The following is a 16,844-nucleotide window of genomic DNA, read 5'->3' as shown; positions in this document are numbered from 1 at the left end:
TTGACATTCTAATGCATGTGAGTCTCATTTCCTGGGAAGTAAAGAGCAAAGTCGATGTTTGGTTGACATGAGCATAAGAAGCGGAACTTCCTATGAAGCTGCTTACCTAGTCCCCCTAGGTAAGTGAATTTCCCATGAGAATTCTAACTTCCTATGCTCAACCAAATCGGAATATCCAATTTCTAGGAAAGTAAAATACATGGGAATTACAAATACAAAGGAAATATAACTTTCCAAGTACAACCAAACATCACCTTATATTACCAATTGGGGTTAGCGTGGGTGGTTAAGGGTCTCTCTCTTTAACCAAGGTCTCGGGTTCAAGCCTTGGGTATGGAAAAAACTTCAACCAGAAGGGATACTACCCATCAAGATACCATACAAACTCCCACAGAAAATTAGTCAACTTCGTACAACTTTTTAAGACGTCTCAAACAAAATATGCTATTGTAGACTAAACTAATTACTACGTACAAGAGTAATGTCATAATGAATACCTACTAGCTTAAAATGTTAGGCTTTGGAGATTTATAGTCTTCGTTTGGTTTGGCTGAAATCGCTTTTTTGGTGAAAAAAAGAGGGAAAACATAATTTTGAATTACTTTCTTTATTTGGTCCCATACCAAAAAATATATACTAATATTTTAAATAGGACGATTTACATGCCACATGTCATCCTCCCCTTTTATTTATTTTTTTCTTTAATTTCTAAAATCATATAACACATTTTTCTCTTCATTGTGGTTCATTTTAACTAAACCATTATGTCTTTTCATTCACTTTTATTAGCTAGCATTCCAACTTTAATTGAACAATTTATATTAAACTCCATTCTTGTCTTCTACTGTTGTTTCTACGTACACCAAACCAAAAACTCCCGTAGCATTGGATAAGCTCAAACTGCTCGAGACATGTAGAATTGTAGCAGGGGCCATGGGGTGTAATATCGTCAATGTCTTCTAACCTATAAAATCTATATTATTCTTGGCTATGTAAAATTAGTACATCCAAGAATGTATTTATTTTGCTATTTAATAATTAACTAGCAATTTAACCCGTGCAATATACCAGAGCATTTGATAAGGATTAGAATAACTTATATTGCTCGACATATGATAACTTTCTAGGTATTATAAAAATTTATATTATTCATGTAAATCGTAATTTTTTTGTTTAGTGTAAGATATAAATATAAAAAAATAACTTTTAAGGCTATTACTAAATTAATCTGAATAACATTAAACAATCGCAATCGTGATAATGTAACATAAAATGTAATGTCGATAGCAAAATAAATGAATATTAAAATAATCATATAAACATTGACGAAAATTGGCCATAGAAAAAGAGGTCGGATAGACACAACACATAACACTTACTTATTTAGTTTTTTAATAAATTTTTATATGGGTGTCTTTTGAGTTTTCTAGACTTTAATTATTAAAGATGGAGAAAATGGTAGATTGATGAGGTGATGACACGTATCACCTTGTCACTTTAATTATTAAAAATGCTCTAAATGATACTCCAAGACGGCAAGACCCAAGTAGCCTACAACTCAATTCCTAACAACAACAAAATGATAGGTTTCCCATATTATAATGGACAAATATGATCATTGGATCAAAGAGGTCCTTCGATAGGTCAGTGGGTCACTACTTGTCAAAAACTTGAAAGCCCATATTCAAAGAAAATAACGACCCAAATTAATAAGAATGGTTGGCCCTTTATTTAAGTTGAAAACCAAAACCCTTTCCTTCCCTCCTTCATAAGAGGGACCCACGATGCGCGAGAACGTGCATCTCCGACAGCTGGGTGTAAATTAGTGGTGCCCGGAGAATTCACAAAATCGACCGCTTCTTCTGGAGGTGTTGAGCCCAAATAAACCATTAAACATTTACTATATTCAAAACTGAAAAGGGGTGGACAACCACCATTTTTGTTTTTCTACACACTCCCTATTTTTGTAACCCTTTTTTTTCCTTCCCTCTCCTTTTCCTCTCTCTTCATTCTTTCATCTTCCTTTTCACCATAACCAATCCCGCTTTCCATCTCCTCTTCAATCGCTAAACAATCTTAAGGTAAACGCATTTCTCTTACTTCGTTCATTTTTCATTGCCTTTTTTCGAATTACGGTTGAAATGTGAGTTTGATTTAAAGATGCGATTGTTCAATTATGATCGAGGAGTTTTGATGATGATTTGCTGATCGGTTTGATTTTGTTGCTTTCTGATGTTCTTTTTTATTGATCGCACACTTTCTATTCGTAATAATGTGGATATAATTAAGCTACTGGTTGGATTAAGTGTAATTGAGTGCATAATTAGGGATCATCGTCTATAATCGTGATTTTAATCGTTGAAACGTAACCATTGGTTTGTGATAATTTGATTAATCCGCATTTTTTTTTTCTTTTCTTTATTGTGTTTTGGCGAGTATGTAACTGTTCCTATATGCAGCTTGCAATGTCATCTTCGTCAAAACTAGTTTTAGGTCATGCGCAATGCCCGTTTATTGCGTAGAAGTTCGTACCTGTGCATTAAAGCCAACATTGAATCCCACTTTTGTTCATTTTTTATTATTTATAACTTACAATGTCATTTACTACAGTTCTTCCCTGAGAATTGAGAATCAATGTCCTTTGTTTTGAAAATGTTAGCCTCTAAACTCGTGTCTTTGTAAATAAAACTTATATCAGGCACTATTTTCTTTAGCCAGTCAGCAAACCATGGCATTTCACTGATAATGGTTTCACTAATCACGTGGTTTGGTGCCATTATTTTCTGGTCAAGGAAACATGCAGTTGTTTTTGTACAATTTAAGCGAAAGTTTGATGTGTAATAAGAGCATTGACCAATAATTCTACCTTTGGGGATTTATCTATTTATAGATTATGCTGATGTTTACCATTACCGACTCACTAAATGAATGTTCTGTGATACTATTGCGTTTAGTCCTAACAAAGCTCCAAGGAAAAGTTGTTTAAATGACCATGCCATGTTGATGTTCATGAGCAATTTAAAACGGATCTAAAGTTTGATAGAATTATGCTTGTGAAAATTTCACGCGTATTAGTCTCCAAAAACATGGATATGAATAGCTGCAATAATGCAATTTGATAGGATGGAACTGTGGAACTGATTTACATATTGAAGTATTAGTGCGCTCATCTTATGATAGCCTTCTTGTGTTAGCTCAGACATCACCATTGTAATATAACTGCACAAATCTTATGGTAGCCTACTTTTGTTAGCTAAGATGTCAACAAATGGATGCCTTTTTAAAAAATTTAACTCTGCTTGTTGCATTGAGTGGTGCGAAAGCTATGTAATTGATCCTTTAAATATGTATGGTTTCACAACTATTGTTGGGTTAAATTGTATTGTTATTTTGTTCCTGCTCCTGCTTGTCATTTGGTGTGTACTAATTTTTAAATCTTCTGCTCCAGCTAGTTATATAAGATGGCAGATGTAGAGGATGTCCAACCACTTGTGTGCGACAATGGGACTGGAATGGTTAAGGTACATTACGAGATTCTTTTCAGTATGGGTTTACTATAAGTTTGACTATTGTATTTTATGAATGATGTGAAGGAATGTTTTGGTACTGTAAACTGTTCCCATATCCACTAACTAGAATATTTGCAATTTGCAAAATTTAGGCTGGATTTGCCGGAGATGATGCTCCGAGGGCTGTCTTTCCTAGCATTGTGGGTCGACCCCGTCACACTGGTGTCATGGTTGGTATGGGCCAGAAAGACGCATATGTTGGAGACGAGGCTCAATCAAAACGTGGTATCTTGACCTTGAAATACCCTATTGAGCACGGTATTGTCACTAACTGGGATGACATGGAAAAGATTTGGCATCATACCTTCTACAATGAGCTTCGAGTTGCTCCTGAGGAGCACCCAGTTTTGCTGACAGAAGCACCTCTTAACCCAAAGGCCAATCGTGAGAAGATGACCCAAATTATGTTTGAAACTTTTAATGCTCCTGCTATGTATGTCGCCATCCAGGCTGTTCTCTCCCTGTACGCTAGTGGTCGTACTACTGGTAAGTGAGTTACAGAGGATCTTGACTTTATATTTCTAATTGATGAAATTCAATGTTAGAAGACTGGGTGCCAAGATATATGTTTTACTTAGTCATGGAATCGCATGCATAGTAAATGCAAATGCAGGTCTGGATGGTTTTACAAGGTGTTTGATCAATTTGCAGGTATTGTATTGGACTCTGGTGATGGTGTGAGTCACACTGTTCCCATCTACGAGGGTTATGCCCTACCACACGCTATCTTGCGTCTTGATTTGGCTGGACGTGATCTGACTGACCATCTTATGAAGATTCTTACTGAGAGGGGTTACTCTTTCACCACCTCTGCTGAGCGAGAAATTGTAAGAGATATAAAAGAGAAGCTGTCATACATTGCTCTTGACTATGAGCAGGAGCTTGAGACTGCAAAGACTAGCTCTTCAGTAGAGAAGAACTATGAATTGCCTGATGGGCAGGTTATTACCATTGGTGGTGAGCGTTTCCGATGTCCTGAAGTTCTGTTCCAGCCATCCATGATCGGTATGGAAGCTGCTGGTATTCACGAAACCACTTACAACTCCATCATGAAGTGTGATGTTGATATCAGGAAAGATCTGTATGGAAACATTGTTCTCAGTGGAGGAACCACAATGTTCCCTGGAATTGCTGATAGAATGAGCAAGGAGATCACTGCTTTGGCCCCAAGCAGCATGAAAATCAAGGTTGTTGCCCCACCTGAGAGGAAGTACAGTGTCTGGATTGGAGGTTCTATCTTGGCATCTCTCAGCACATTCCAACAGGTAATTAAGATGATCCACAAAAGATTTAAACTTTTTTTTTTTTTTACTTAACTCCTCTTTATCTTATCTCAACTTATTTAGACTTATCTCAACTTATTTTAACTAGTAAACTGAGTGTAGTATCCCTTATCTAAACTTATTTTCGTTGAAACTTTTTTCTTCAAGTGATCAGGGCAAGGGCAAAATAGTCTCTTATATTGTTGACATTGCATCAATCAATATGATCAATGGTTATGACAAACTATTGTACTTGATTTGTTTTACAGATGTGGATTGCCAAGGCAGAATATGATGAATCTGGTCCATCAATTGTTCACCGCAAGTGTTTCTAAATTATTTTCTGTTGGATTATAGAGTTGGAAGAAGAATAATCTTCTCTTTTGGCGCAAGGAAGTTACAGCTTGAAGATACTTTTTTTTTTATATGACCTATCCCAAGTTTATTGACATTGTTGTCTGAGACTTGGCTTTTAAAGTCTGGGCAGAGGAAGGACACAAAGAGTTCAGAATTAAATTCGTTCATTATTTTGTTTTTGTTTAGTTGAATTTCTTGTTCAATTTATAATCGAGAGTAATCTGTGATATATTAACAATCGTCCATTTTGCTATTATTAAACTGTCATTGTATCGCGTTGGTTGTCTTATTTTAGTAATTTTTGCACTAGTTGTATTTATTAAAGATAATGATTGCACACCCAAGACAGTGTAATGTGAAAGGCTAAACAATCGTTGAAGAAGTATAAATGGAACTTTTAACTAGCTTGATCATACCATTACTAAGGACAGAAAGTTTACCCCATTAGGATCAACTCTCACCGCTGCCTATGAGAGGCTGAATGCTCAAGGAAAGTTGTTCCCAATCGGACCAACACAACCCTGAAATCAAGAATAAATATTAGAAAATGGCTCTGCCTACTGCAAGTTTCACAGAGGCAATGGTCATGACATTGAGTATTGCTGGAACCAAGAGAACACAATCCAAGATATGATAGAGGACGAAATATTCCCTCTACCAAATGTCGGAAAACCAAGCAGCGACAAGATCCCTCTAGGAACATGTTGCATTTTCATAGACGACCCTGAGCTCGCAAACTTTGATCCTATTATCTACATAACGCCTCAAGGGGAGCCTCTAGCCAAACTACCAGCACTTGACCTGAATGGTCACGCCTGCAGGATATGGGCTGACGATGCTGAAGACATCTACCTATCTCTAGCTGAGGCTGCTGACGATGATTACCTCACTGAGACTTGGCCTAAGAACCCTACTCTAGAAGAGTATGAGGTATTTAATCAAACTCGATCTGGAAGGCGATACCAACCTAACATCCACCCACCACCTGTGGACGATGTCCCTGCTCGACAAACTTCTAAAAAACCCACCACACCGCACTATGGCAGAACTGATCGAGGATCCACTCTTAATGCAGCTAAAGAAAATCAGGACCGAGATTAGCACATGGGACTTGATGTGCACTTCAAGACAACATCATGAAAAGATCATCAGACCACTAAACTATATTGTAGTTCCAAGTGACATTTTGCCAGATTGCCTGGTGAACCATGTGACTGGTTACATTGAAGATCTGGCAATAATCTTCACTAAAAAGGATTTGCCCAAAGAAGGAAGTGCACATAATAAGGCATGCTTTGTAATTTGATGTAAAGGGAAGAACATCCTATTAAGCTTGGTAAACAACGGTTTAGCCGTTAATGTTTGTCCATTGCAAACCGCTCGATTTTTGGGCTTGAAAGAAGCTGACTTTTAGCCTTCTACCCAAGGAATATGAGCCTATGAAAATTCTAGAAGACTAGTCCATGACAAAGCCCGTCTTACCATTCAAACTGGACCTGTAGCACGGACTACATACTTTTAAGGAGGGTGAGCACAATAGGGTACCCTGTCAAAATTTCAGGAACCGGAACCTATTGCAACAGGTTACTGAAAATGATAACCGGAACCGAAACTTGTTACAACAGGTTCCTGAATATGAGAACCGGAATCGGAACTTGTTCTAACAGGTTCCGGTTCAGGGTACCCTGACATTTTAAAATTTTAAATAAATTATTATTAATTTATTGAAAAAAGCTAATTTATGGTTTGAGCTTTGATTGTTTTATAGTTTGGGCTTAAAATGTAATTATTTATTTATATTTTCTAAATATTAGCTTGGATTATATTATTTTATTTTTTGGGCACATGAAGTATTTTTTTATTGCCCGGCCCCTTATGGGTATTTCATATTAGTATTGGTGTGTACATGGTACCGAACAAGGTACTCGTTCCAAAAAATTGAGAACCGGAACATGTTGCAACATGTTTCTAATTTTGTTACCCAGAACCGGAACCTCAGGTTCCTAAAAGGATCTGGTTCTGATTAGTATACCCTAACTTTTTGCTCACACCTACTTTCAAGTAGTGGACATCAAGCCCACTTTCAATTTCCTACTTGGACCCCCTTGGATCCATGACTTAAGAGGTGTAGCATTAACCCTACACCAAATGGTTAAACTTAACCACAACGGAGTAACAATAGCCATAAATGCTCCACCACTCGATGTGAGATGCTCGATAATATACAAATCACTATCCCAAATCACGGGTCCCGACTGACGACTTGTATGGTTTCCAAATGGACGAATCAGTCCGAACTACTCCCTCTGTCCCAAAATTATCTTCCTGCTTTCCTAAACGAGCGTCCCAAAATTATCTTCCTGTTTCTAATTTTGGCTACTAAGGTCCCCACTTTCTCATGTACTATATTAATTAAAATTGAATTGAAAACCCCACCCGTGTACTATATTCCACTTTTCCAATGTACTATATTCTCTTACACATGTACTTCATTCCATTTTTCCATACAACTCAATCATCATTTGTACTTTATTCCACTTTTTCATGTACTATATTCCACTTTTCTTAAAATTCGTGTTTTTGGTCAAACAGGAAGATAATTATGGGACGGAGGGAGTAGTGAAGAGTATGAACTTGCATTCCTTGATCCTCACTAAACCCAGGCGTATATTCCATGATGCTATCTGAAGGCTACTTCCCTGGGATACCGTTAGGCACGGGGATAAAAGGAAATGTCTACCCTCCCCTACCTACTCGTTCAACTCACTTCAGTTTAGGTTATCAACCGATAGAGCTAGCGTGAACTAATCGAATATGATGCACGAGAACGTACCAGAAAAATAATTGCTAAACATGGACATGATCCTTTCTTGCCATCATACCAGCTGACTATGAACGGTATATTTGTGCGTGAAGGTGAGGACTACCCCTGTTATGGCCTCCCTGAACCAATCGTTCTAGGAGGAATCCAAAAGCCTGGATTTGAAGTTTTCCACGACTGTGATACACTACATGAAGCTGTTAGGTTATGATACATATGACAATTCATAAATCATGCGGAAAAACCATTTAGCCAGGAATTATTATTTACACATAATCATATAGCATAGTTTAGATGCATACTCTTTGTTGCGTGCCTTCCCTAGCTGCGCCCGAACCGAACAAGAACAAGTCTTTAGGACTCCAAGTGTTGTCCCTCCGTAGATAGTCCACAGCACGTCCGGATCCGCCTTAAGATTGACCAACTAGAATCGCCCTTAAGGTACTAATAATTTCGGCACTTTTAGGCAAGGTATGTGACTGAATTTTTCTCTCAAAAACTCACTTTGAATACTTGAATAATCTATGTAAATATGTGACCCTAGGCACCTATTTATAGAGTTATGGAAAAGGTTTTGGAATCCTATTAGGATACTAATTTATTTAATTATAATCCTACTAGGACTCTAATTAAATAATCATTATCTAATAGTTTTAGGATTTAATCATATTTCGAATCCCGATTGCTTTAGGATTCCCGCACAAGCATTGCATGAGCACCGTACACCCGCGCAAGCCTTGCGGCCCACACTAGGCGCACAGCGCTCGGCCCACTGCTGTGCTCTCGCGCGCGCGCCCCAGGCCTTGGCTGGGCCTGGCCTTGCGCTGGGCCTGGTCGAGGCTTGGCATGCGATGGTGCGTGTTGGCTCGCTGGGCGATGTCCTAGCTTCGTGCTGGGCCTTCGTCTAGCGGGCCTCGTCCGATGCTAATTCGTACGATACGCTTCCGATTAAATTCCCGATTCCGGAATTCATTTCCGATACGAACAATATTTAATATTTTCGATTCCGGAATCAATTTCCGTTTCGAACAAATATTTAATATTTCCGTTTCCGGAATTATTTTCCGATTCCGATAATATTTCCGATTCTGACAATATTTCCGTTTCCGGCAATATTTCCGATTCCGGCAATATTTCCATTTCCGATAATATTTTCCGATACGTACCATGTTTCCGTTTCCGGCAATATCATCGTTTCCGGAGTATTCATTTCTTGCCTGTGACGATCTCAGCTCCCACTGAAACCAAGATCCGTCGATTCCGAATATCCATAGATGGAGTATTTAATGCCATTAAATACTTGATCCGGTTACGTACTATTTGTGTGACCCTACGGGTTCAGTCAAGAGTAAGCTGTGGATTAATATCATTAATTCCACTTGAACTGAAGCGGCCTCTAGCTAGGCATTCAGCTCACTTGATCTCACTGAATTATTAACTTGTTAATTAATACTGAACCGCATATATTAGACTTATCATTGAATGCATACTTGGACCAAGGGCATTATTTCCTTCAGTCTCCCACTTGTCCTTAGGGACAAGTGTGCATTTCCTAATTCCTTTGTCGCTCGATGCTTGCTCTTGAACATAAGGTAAGAGTTGTCATCCTTATTATGTCCAGAGGTGTTTCTCGGTTTCAGAGTTCAACTGATCAAATAAACAGATAATCATAGCCTATGATTCATCCGAGCACGGCCATGCATTTCACAGTTTCTAGCTCTCCGAGTGGCCTTGTACAACTTTTAAGCATCTCATCCCGATTAATGGGAGGACAATCCCAATCTTGCGATCTTGAGATTAGACTTCGTTTGATAGGTGATTACCTGAGCGTTGCCTTTATAGCCTCCTTTTACGGTGCGACGGTTGGTCAACGTCAAAGCAACCAGTTCTCAAACAAGTAATCTCAAATCACTCAGGTATTGAGGATTTAGTGTCTAATAATTTTAATGAAATTTACTTATGACAGATTTTCATCTCTTACAGTAAAGTTTCATAGGTCTTGTCCGATACTAGTCTTCACAAAGTAAATATCTATGCAAATGATTATGACATTGCCATGTCCACATAGTTCAAGAAACAGAACTACTAGTCATCTTGCATTCTAGTCGTCTAACATTTTCTATGCGTCCAATTTTATAGAAAACTCCGACTAGGGACTATTTTCAACCTTTGACATTCAAGTTCACTTGATAGACATTTCTTAGTCACAGGACTGGTCCTGACAGTCTATCTTGAATATATCGTCAAATTGAAGGGACTCATCATTTAATAAACCACAAATTAAATGGAAAAATGAATTCTCTTCATTTATTGTGAATGATTAACCAATAATGTTTTACAAAGATTTAAACTCTAAAACTTTAAAACATTAAACAGAGACATCAAAGCCATTCTCCAATATGCTTGATTCCCATAGCTGCAGTGTGCGAGTTGTGCTTCGCCTGCGGCAGAGGTTTAGTCAATGGATCTGATATGTTGTCATCAGTTCCAATTTTGCTTATCTCGACTTCTTTTCTTTCAACGAACTCTCGTAGAAGGTGAAATCTACGAAGTACATGCTTGACTCTCTGTGTAATATCCCATATTTCACTAAGGAAAATACTATATACAACCTTAGATTTATATCCTTAGTCATATAATAATATAGATTTATAATATATAATAGTATAATTTATAAACTTAGCTTTTACTTTGTGGAATATTTTTATAACACTAACTATCTAAGTAGTACTTTTATAACACTAACTAGCTAGAAAGTAAACTCTAAACAACTTTGCACTGATGAGTCTTAGCCTATTATACGTTGGTTCTAGCTATAGCCTTAGCCCTAACTTATACTTTTGTTAATATCCACGTATAGTTCTACCAATCAATAAATAAATAAATCATATAGTAAACAATATCATCATCCTCGTCAATTGTAGCGTCCTACCCGTATCGAGCAAAAATCTAGGAGGAATATACCTCTAAGCACAATATCCTAACTAATTTACCATGATTGTAGGATTTCGTAGTCAACCCGTATAATCTCAACCGTGAAATCTCATCCTTATCTCATTAGAATCTTTAACTACTCAAATTGATAACCCTAGGGTACTCCCCTTCCTATAAATACAAAGCATATATCTCATAACTCAAGTTTTGGGAAAATCCTCAAACACTCGTGTGAACACCAGAGAAAATAGAGTTAATTGCCGAAGTTGGGTTCCATCTACGTTCGGCACAACCGAATCACCATCAAACTATACCGGAAACCACCGCGAAAAACACCAGCTCATAGCCCTCACGTCCCTCTACAACTACAATCTTCGACCTCTAAAAACCGATCATAAACAAAGGTAACATATCATCTCAAAGATAGCCTTATGCCTTCGTAACTACTCGATTTCTTACTTCTTTATTACTTGAGTTTTTGGAAAGTAAACCATTTTCTTTAGCTTCCCTTCAAGGGTCACGTGAGTTTGAAGATTCAACTTGGACTCTTCTTATCTTATTCAACCAAATAGTTTTAAATAAATTAATTTTATTGGTTTTTAGACTTAATGATAGTATAATTTATTAACCACACTATTCTGATATACTAATACTACAAGATTGGAATTGAAGAGGATCTTTATTTACTCGGTTAGTCTAACTATTATTGTAGGAAATCAATATAACCGATCACATATATGTAGTATATATGAATTTTGTTATATATAGGTATAGCCTATACCCGGATCGTGCATATATTAATACCAATTATTTTACACTTGTATGTAGAGTACGTAGAGCGTGAAGAGACTTACTAGTGTTTGTTTTGTGCAGTGATTCGTAAGACTAAGCTTACTAAGGTAAGTTACTATGTTCACCTTCTTACTAAATCCTGTAAAAATAAGTTGACATGGCAACGTGTTTTCTATACATGTATGGTAATTGTTGGATAATTTATGTTCATGTATCCATGAAGACAGTAGGTGATTTGGATTAAGAGTTAGTCTTTATAGCTGGTTAATATTCTACGCTTTTGTCTATTGTTCGAGTAACGGTGAAACGGAACTCATGTTTATTACCGTGGATGCATGTGATAATGTGGAACTTTGGTTTCCTTGAGCTAGCGTAGGAATAATGTTAATAATGTTAAATAGTGTTAAATATATGTATTTGACTACTTGGTTTCTTTGAGTTCGTGTTAGCGTATGAACTCATATTATTTAACTACTTGTTTAAATAATGTTAAATATAAGAATAACGTTCTACTTGTTTAAATATAAGTATAATTAAGCTTGTTAATGAACAATATAATGATTTTGGTTGTGATAAAACACTAATCTCTTGATGCAAAACATACTTGTTGGTAAGACATCTTAGGCAGGATCCCCTAAGATGAGGAACACTTTGGTGGTACGACACAACGTGTCTTAATATTTTAGTCGGAGCTAACTAGCACGACTTAGGCTTATTCTACTCCTTTGAGTTAAAAATACTCACTGGGGGGTGTGCACACTTAAGGACTAAGACCTATTTTGGTGGTTACACCCATTAGGGTGGTAGTCTTGAACTACATTTATGGTGGAATTATCTTGTTCTCTTACCTCAAAGTAATTAATTAACTGTTAATTATGGACTGAGTGCGTGTGCTCGTTACGTGCTATCTGTGCATGAAACGTTTTTAAGATAAAATGTTTTCCAAAGTAAGAAAAAGGTTTTCGAAAATGTTTTACAGGGTGAAGTAGTACTTACTCAATTTCCACTGATTTGTGGTTTCCCTTCTGTATATGCTTTTCCAATTTACAGGTATGCGTGGCACGTCATGAGCGACCGTTTCACAACAACTAGTAGCAAGTTATTAGGAACGTAGATCACGTAAAGGCAATCAGTTGGGTTTTATTTAATTCAGTTGTGACGATATTTTGGGTAGTTGGTTTAAGTTATTTAATTATGACAATGTTTACTTATTTATAAAGGTTGGATTATTGATGAATAACGTAGCCTTACATTTGGGTTGTAGCCTAAATGTGGCGGTAATACCCTTAATTTATTATTTTATGCTTCCGCTATAAGTCTTAAACAGGTATGGAAATTGGGGGTGTTACAAAATGGTATCAGAGCCTAATCTCTCTTCGGGATTGACGCAGAGATCTTCATATCTCAGCGTTGGAGTTGTGTAGGATTAAAATAGGTAATTAACTGTTAAGTTAAAAGTATAGGACAAGCCTTTTAATTGAAGAGAGTATCTCTTTCTATGTGTTAGTTATGTGATCTATGCGATGTGATTATATGATCCCCAAACTCCTTTTTAAGTTGGAAAGTATATCCCCATTACTTTAAATATAGTAAAATTTGGTATAATTTTTATTTTAAGCTTTTGCAACTAAAGTCGTTTTTTGTTTTTCAAATTTTAAGTTTCGGGACGAAACTTCTTTTAAGGATGCTAGATTGTAATAACCTATATTTTTTCTAATTTTAAGTTTCGGGACGAAACTTCTTTTAAGGATGGTAGATTGTAATATCCCATATTTCACTAAGGAAAATACTATATACAACCTTAGATTTATATCCTTAGTCATATAATAATATAGATTTATAATATATAATAGTATAATTTATAAACTTAGCTTTTACTTTGTGGAATATTTTTATAACACTAACTATCTAAGTAGTACTTTTATAACACTAACTAGCTAGAAAGTAAACTCTAAACAACTTTGCACTGATGAGTCTTAGCCTATTATACGTTGGTTCTAGCTATAGCCTTAGCCCTAACTTATACTTTTGTTAATATCCACGTATAGTTCTACCAATCAATAAATAAATAAATCATATAGTAAACAATATCATCATCCTCGTCAATTGTAGCGTCCTACCCGTATCGAGCAAAAATCTAGGAGGAATATACCTCTAAGCACAATATCCTAACTAATTTACCATGATTGTAGGATTTCGTAGTCAACCCGTATAATCTCAACCGTGAAATCTCATCCTTATCTCATTAGAATCTTTAACTACTCAAATTGATAACCCTAGGGTACTCCCCTTCCTATAAATACAAAGCATATATCTCATAACTCAAGTTTTGGGAAAATCCTCAAACACTCGTGTGAACACCAGAGAAAATAGAGTTAATTGCCGAAGTTGGGTTCCATCTACGTTCGGCACAACCGAATCACCATCAAACTATACCGGAAACCACCGCGAAAAACACCAGCTCATAGCCCTCACGTCCCTCTACAACTACAATCTTCGACCTCTAAAAACCGATCATAAACAAAGGTAACATATCATCTCAAAGATAGCCTTATGCCTTCGTAACTACTCGATTTCTTACTTCTTTATTACTTGAGTTTTTGGAAAGTAAACCATTTTCTTTAGCTTCCCTTCAAGGGTCACGTGAGTTTGAAGATTCAACTTGGACTCTTCTTATCTTATTCAACCAAATAGTTTTAAATAAATTAATTTTATTGGTTTTTAGACTTAATGATAGTATAATTTATTAACCACACTATTCTGATATACTAATACTACAAGATTGGAATTGAAGAGGATCTTTATTTACTCGGTTAGTCTAACTATTATTGTAGGAAATCAATATAACCGATCACATATATGTAGTATATATGAATTTTGTTATATATAGGTATAGCCTATACCCGGATCGTGCATATATTAATACCAATTATTTTACACTTGTATGTAGAGTACGTAGAGCGTGAAGAGACTTACTAGTGTTTGTTTTGTGCAGTGATTCGTAAGACTAAGCTTACTAAGGTAAGTTACTATGTTCACCTTCTTACTAAATCCTGTAAAAATAAGTTGACATGGCAACGTGTTTTCTATACATGTATGGTAATTGTTGGATAATTTATGTTCATGTATCCATGAAGACAGTAGGTGATTTGGATTAAGAGTTAGTCTTTATAGCTGGTTAATATTCTACGCTTTTGTCTATTGTTCGAGTAACGGTGAAACGGAACTCATGTTTATTACCGTGGATGCATGTGATAATGTGGAACCTTGGTTTCCTTGAGCTAGCGTAGGAATAATGTTAATAATGTTAAATAGTGTTAAATATATGTATTTGACTACTTGGTTTCTTTGAGTTCGTGTTAGCGTATGAACTCATATTATTTAACTACTTGTTTAAATAATGTTAAATATAAGAATAACGTTCTACTTGTTTAAATATAAGTATAATTAAGCTTGTTAATGAACAATATAATGATTTTGGTTGTGATAAAACACTAATCTCTTGATGCAAAACATACTTGTTGGTAAGACATCTTAGGCAGGATCCCCTAAGATGAGGAACACTTTGGTGGTACGACACAACGTGTCTTAATATTTTAGTCGGAGCTAACTAGCACGACTTAGGCTTATTCTACTCCTTTGAGTTAAAAATACTCACTGGGGGGTGTGCACACTTAAGGACTAAGACCTATTTTGGTGGTTACACCCATTAGGGTGGTAGTCTTGAACTACATTTATGGTGGAATTATCTTGTTCTCTTACCTCTAAGTAATTAATTAACTGTTAATTATGGACTGAGTGCGTGTGCGTGTGCTCGTTACGTGCTATCTGTGCATGAAACGTTTTTAAGATAAAATGTTTTCCAAAGTAAGAAAAAGGTTTTCGAAAATGTTTTACAGGGTGAAGTAGTACTTACTCAATTTCCACTGATTTGTGGTTTCCCTTCTGTATATGCTTTTCCAATTTACAGGTATGCGTGGCACGTCATGATCGACCGTTTCACAACAACTAGTAGCAAGTTATTAGGAACGTAGATCACCTAAAGGCAATCAGTTGGGTTTTATTTAATTCAGTTGTGACGATATTTTGGGTAGTTGGTTTAAGTTATTTAATTATGACAATGTTTACTTATTTATAAATGTTGGATTATTGATGGATAACATAGCCTTACATTTGGGTTGTAGCCTAAATGTGGCGGTAATACCCTTAATTTATTATTTTATGCTTCCGCTATAAGTCTTAAACAGGTATGGAAATTGGGGGTGTTACACTCTGTTGGTGTCTAGGCTCCTTTGCCTGTGCAATAGCTCCGTTATTATCACAATACAGGGCTATTGGTCCTTTAATGGAGGGGACTACACCAAGTTCACCTATGAACTTCCTTAGCCATATAGCTTCCTTTGCTGCTTCATGTGCAGAATTGTACTCCGCTTCAGTTGTAGAATCCGCAATGGTGCTTTGCTTAGCACTTTTCCAGCTTACTGCTCCTCCGTTGAGGCAGAAGACAAACCCAGACTGTGATCAGAAATCATCTTTGTCGGTTTGGAAACTTGCGTCCGTATAGCCTCTAACAATTAATTCGTCATCTCCACCATAGACCAGGAAGTCATCTTTGTGCCTTTTCAGGTACTTCAGAATATTCTTGGCAGCAGTCCAATGTGCCTCTCCTGGGTCTGACTGGTATCTGCTCGTAGCACTGAGTGCGTACGCAACATCCGGGCGTGTACATATCATAGCATACAGTATTGAACCAATCAATGATGCATATGGAATCCCATTCATTCGTCTACGCTCATCAAGTGTTTTTGGGCACTGATTCTTGCTTAGAGTCATTCCATGAGACATGGGTAGGTAGCCTCGCTTGGAGTCTGCCATCTTGAACCTATCAAGCACCTTATTGATATAAGTGCTTTGACTAAGTCCAATCATCTTTTTAGATCTATCTCTGTAAATCTTGATGCCCAATATGTACTGTGCTTCTCCTAGATCTTTCATCGAAAAACATTTCCCAAGCCAAATCTTGACAGAGTTCAACATAGGAATGTCATTTCCGATAAGTAATATGTCGTCGACATATAATACCAGGAAAGCAATTTTGCTCCCACTGAC

The 16,844-nt window shown here is 36.7% G+C and overlaps 1 protein-coding gene across 2 annotated transcripts; it reads left to right on the top strand.

The window, feature by feature from the left end:
- Positions 1-1,800: 1,800 nt before the first annotated feature.
- On the top strand, positions 1,801-5,463 carry LOC110781924 (actin-66). 2 transcript variants are annotated; one of them, XM_056831987.1, is made up of 5 exons: positions 1,801-2,081; positions 3,453-3,521; positions 3,662-4,055; positions 4,221-4,834; positions 5,101-5,463. In XM_056831987.1, exons 2-5 carry the CDS (start codon positions 3,462-3,464, stop codon positions 5,164-5,166), a joined length of 1,134 nt encoding a protein of 377 aa, XP_056687965.1. In that variant the 5' UTR covers positions 1,801-2,081; positions 3,453-3,461; the 3' UTR covers positions 5,167-5,463. The 2 variants fall into 2 exon arrangements, with proteins under 2 accessions (XP_056687965.1, XP_021841660.1); XM_021985968.2 differs by having other exon boundaries at positions 1,803-2,081; positions 3,449-3,521.
- The last annotated feature ends 11,381 nt before the right edge of the window (positions 5,464-16,844 follow it).

Source organism: Spinacia oleracea, chromosome 6 (assembly GCF_020520425.1).
Source record: "Spinacia oleracea cultivar Varoflay chromosome 6, BTI_SOV_V1, whole genome shotgun sequence".
NCBI classification, from domain to species: Eukaryota; Viridiplantae; Streptophyta; class Magnoliopsida; order Caryophyllales; family Amaranthaceae; genus Spinacia; species Spinacia oleracea.
Note: the sequence above shows the minus strand (reverse complement) of the source record. Positions and strands in the feature narration are given on the sequence as shown.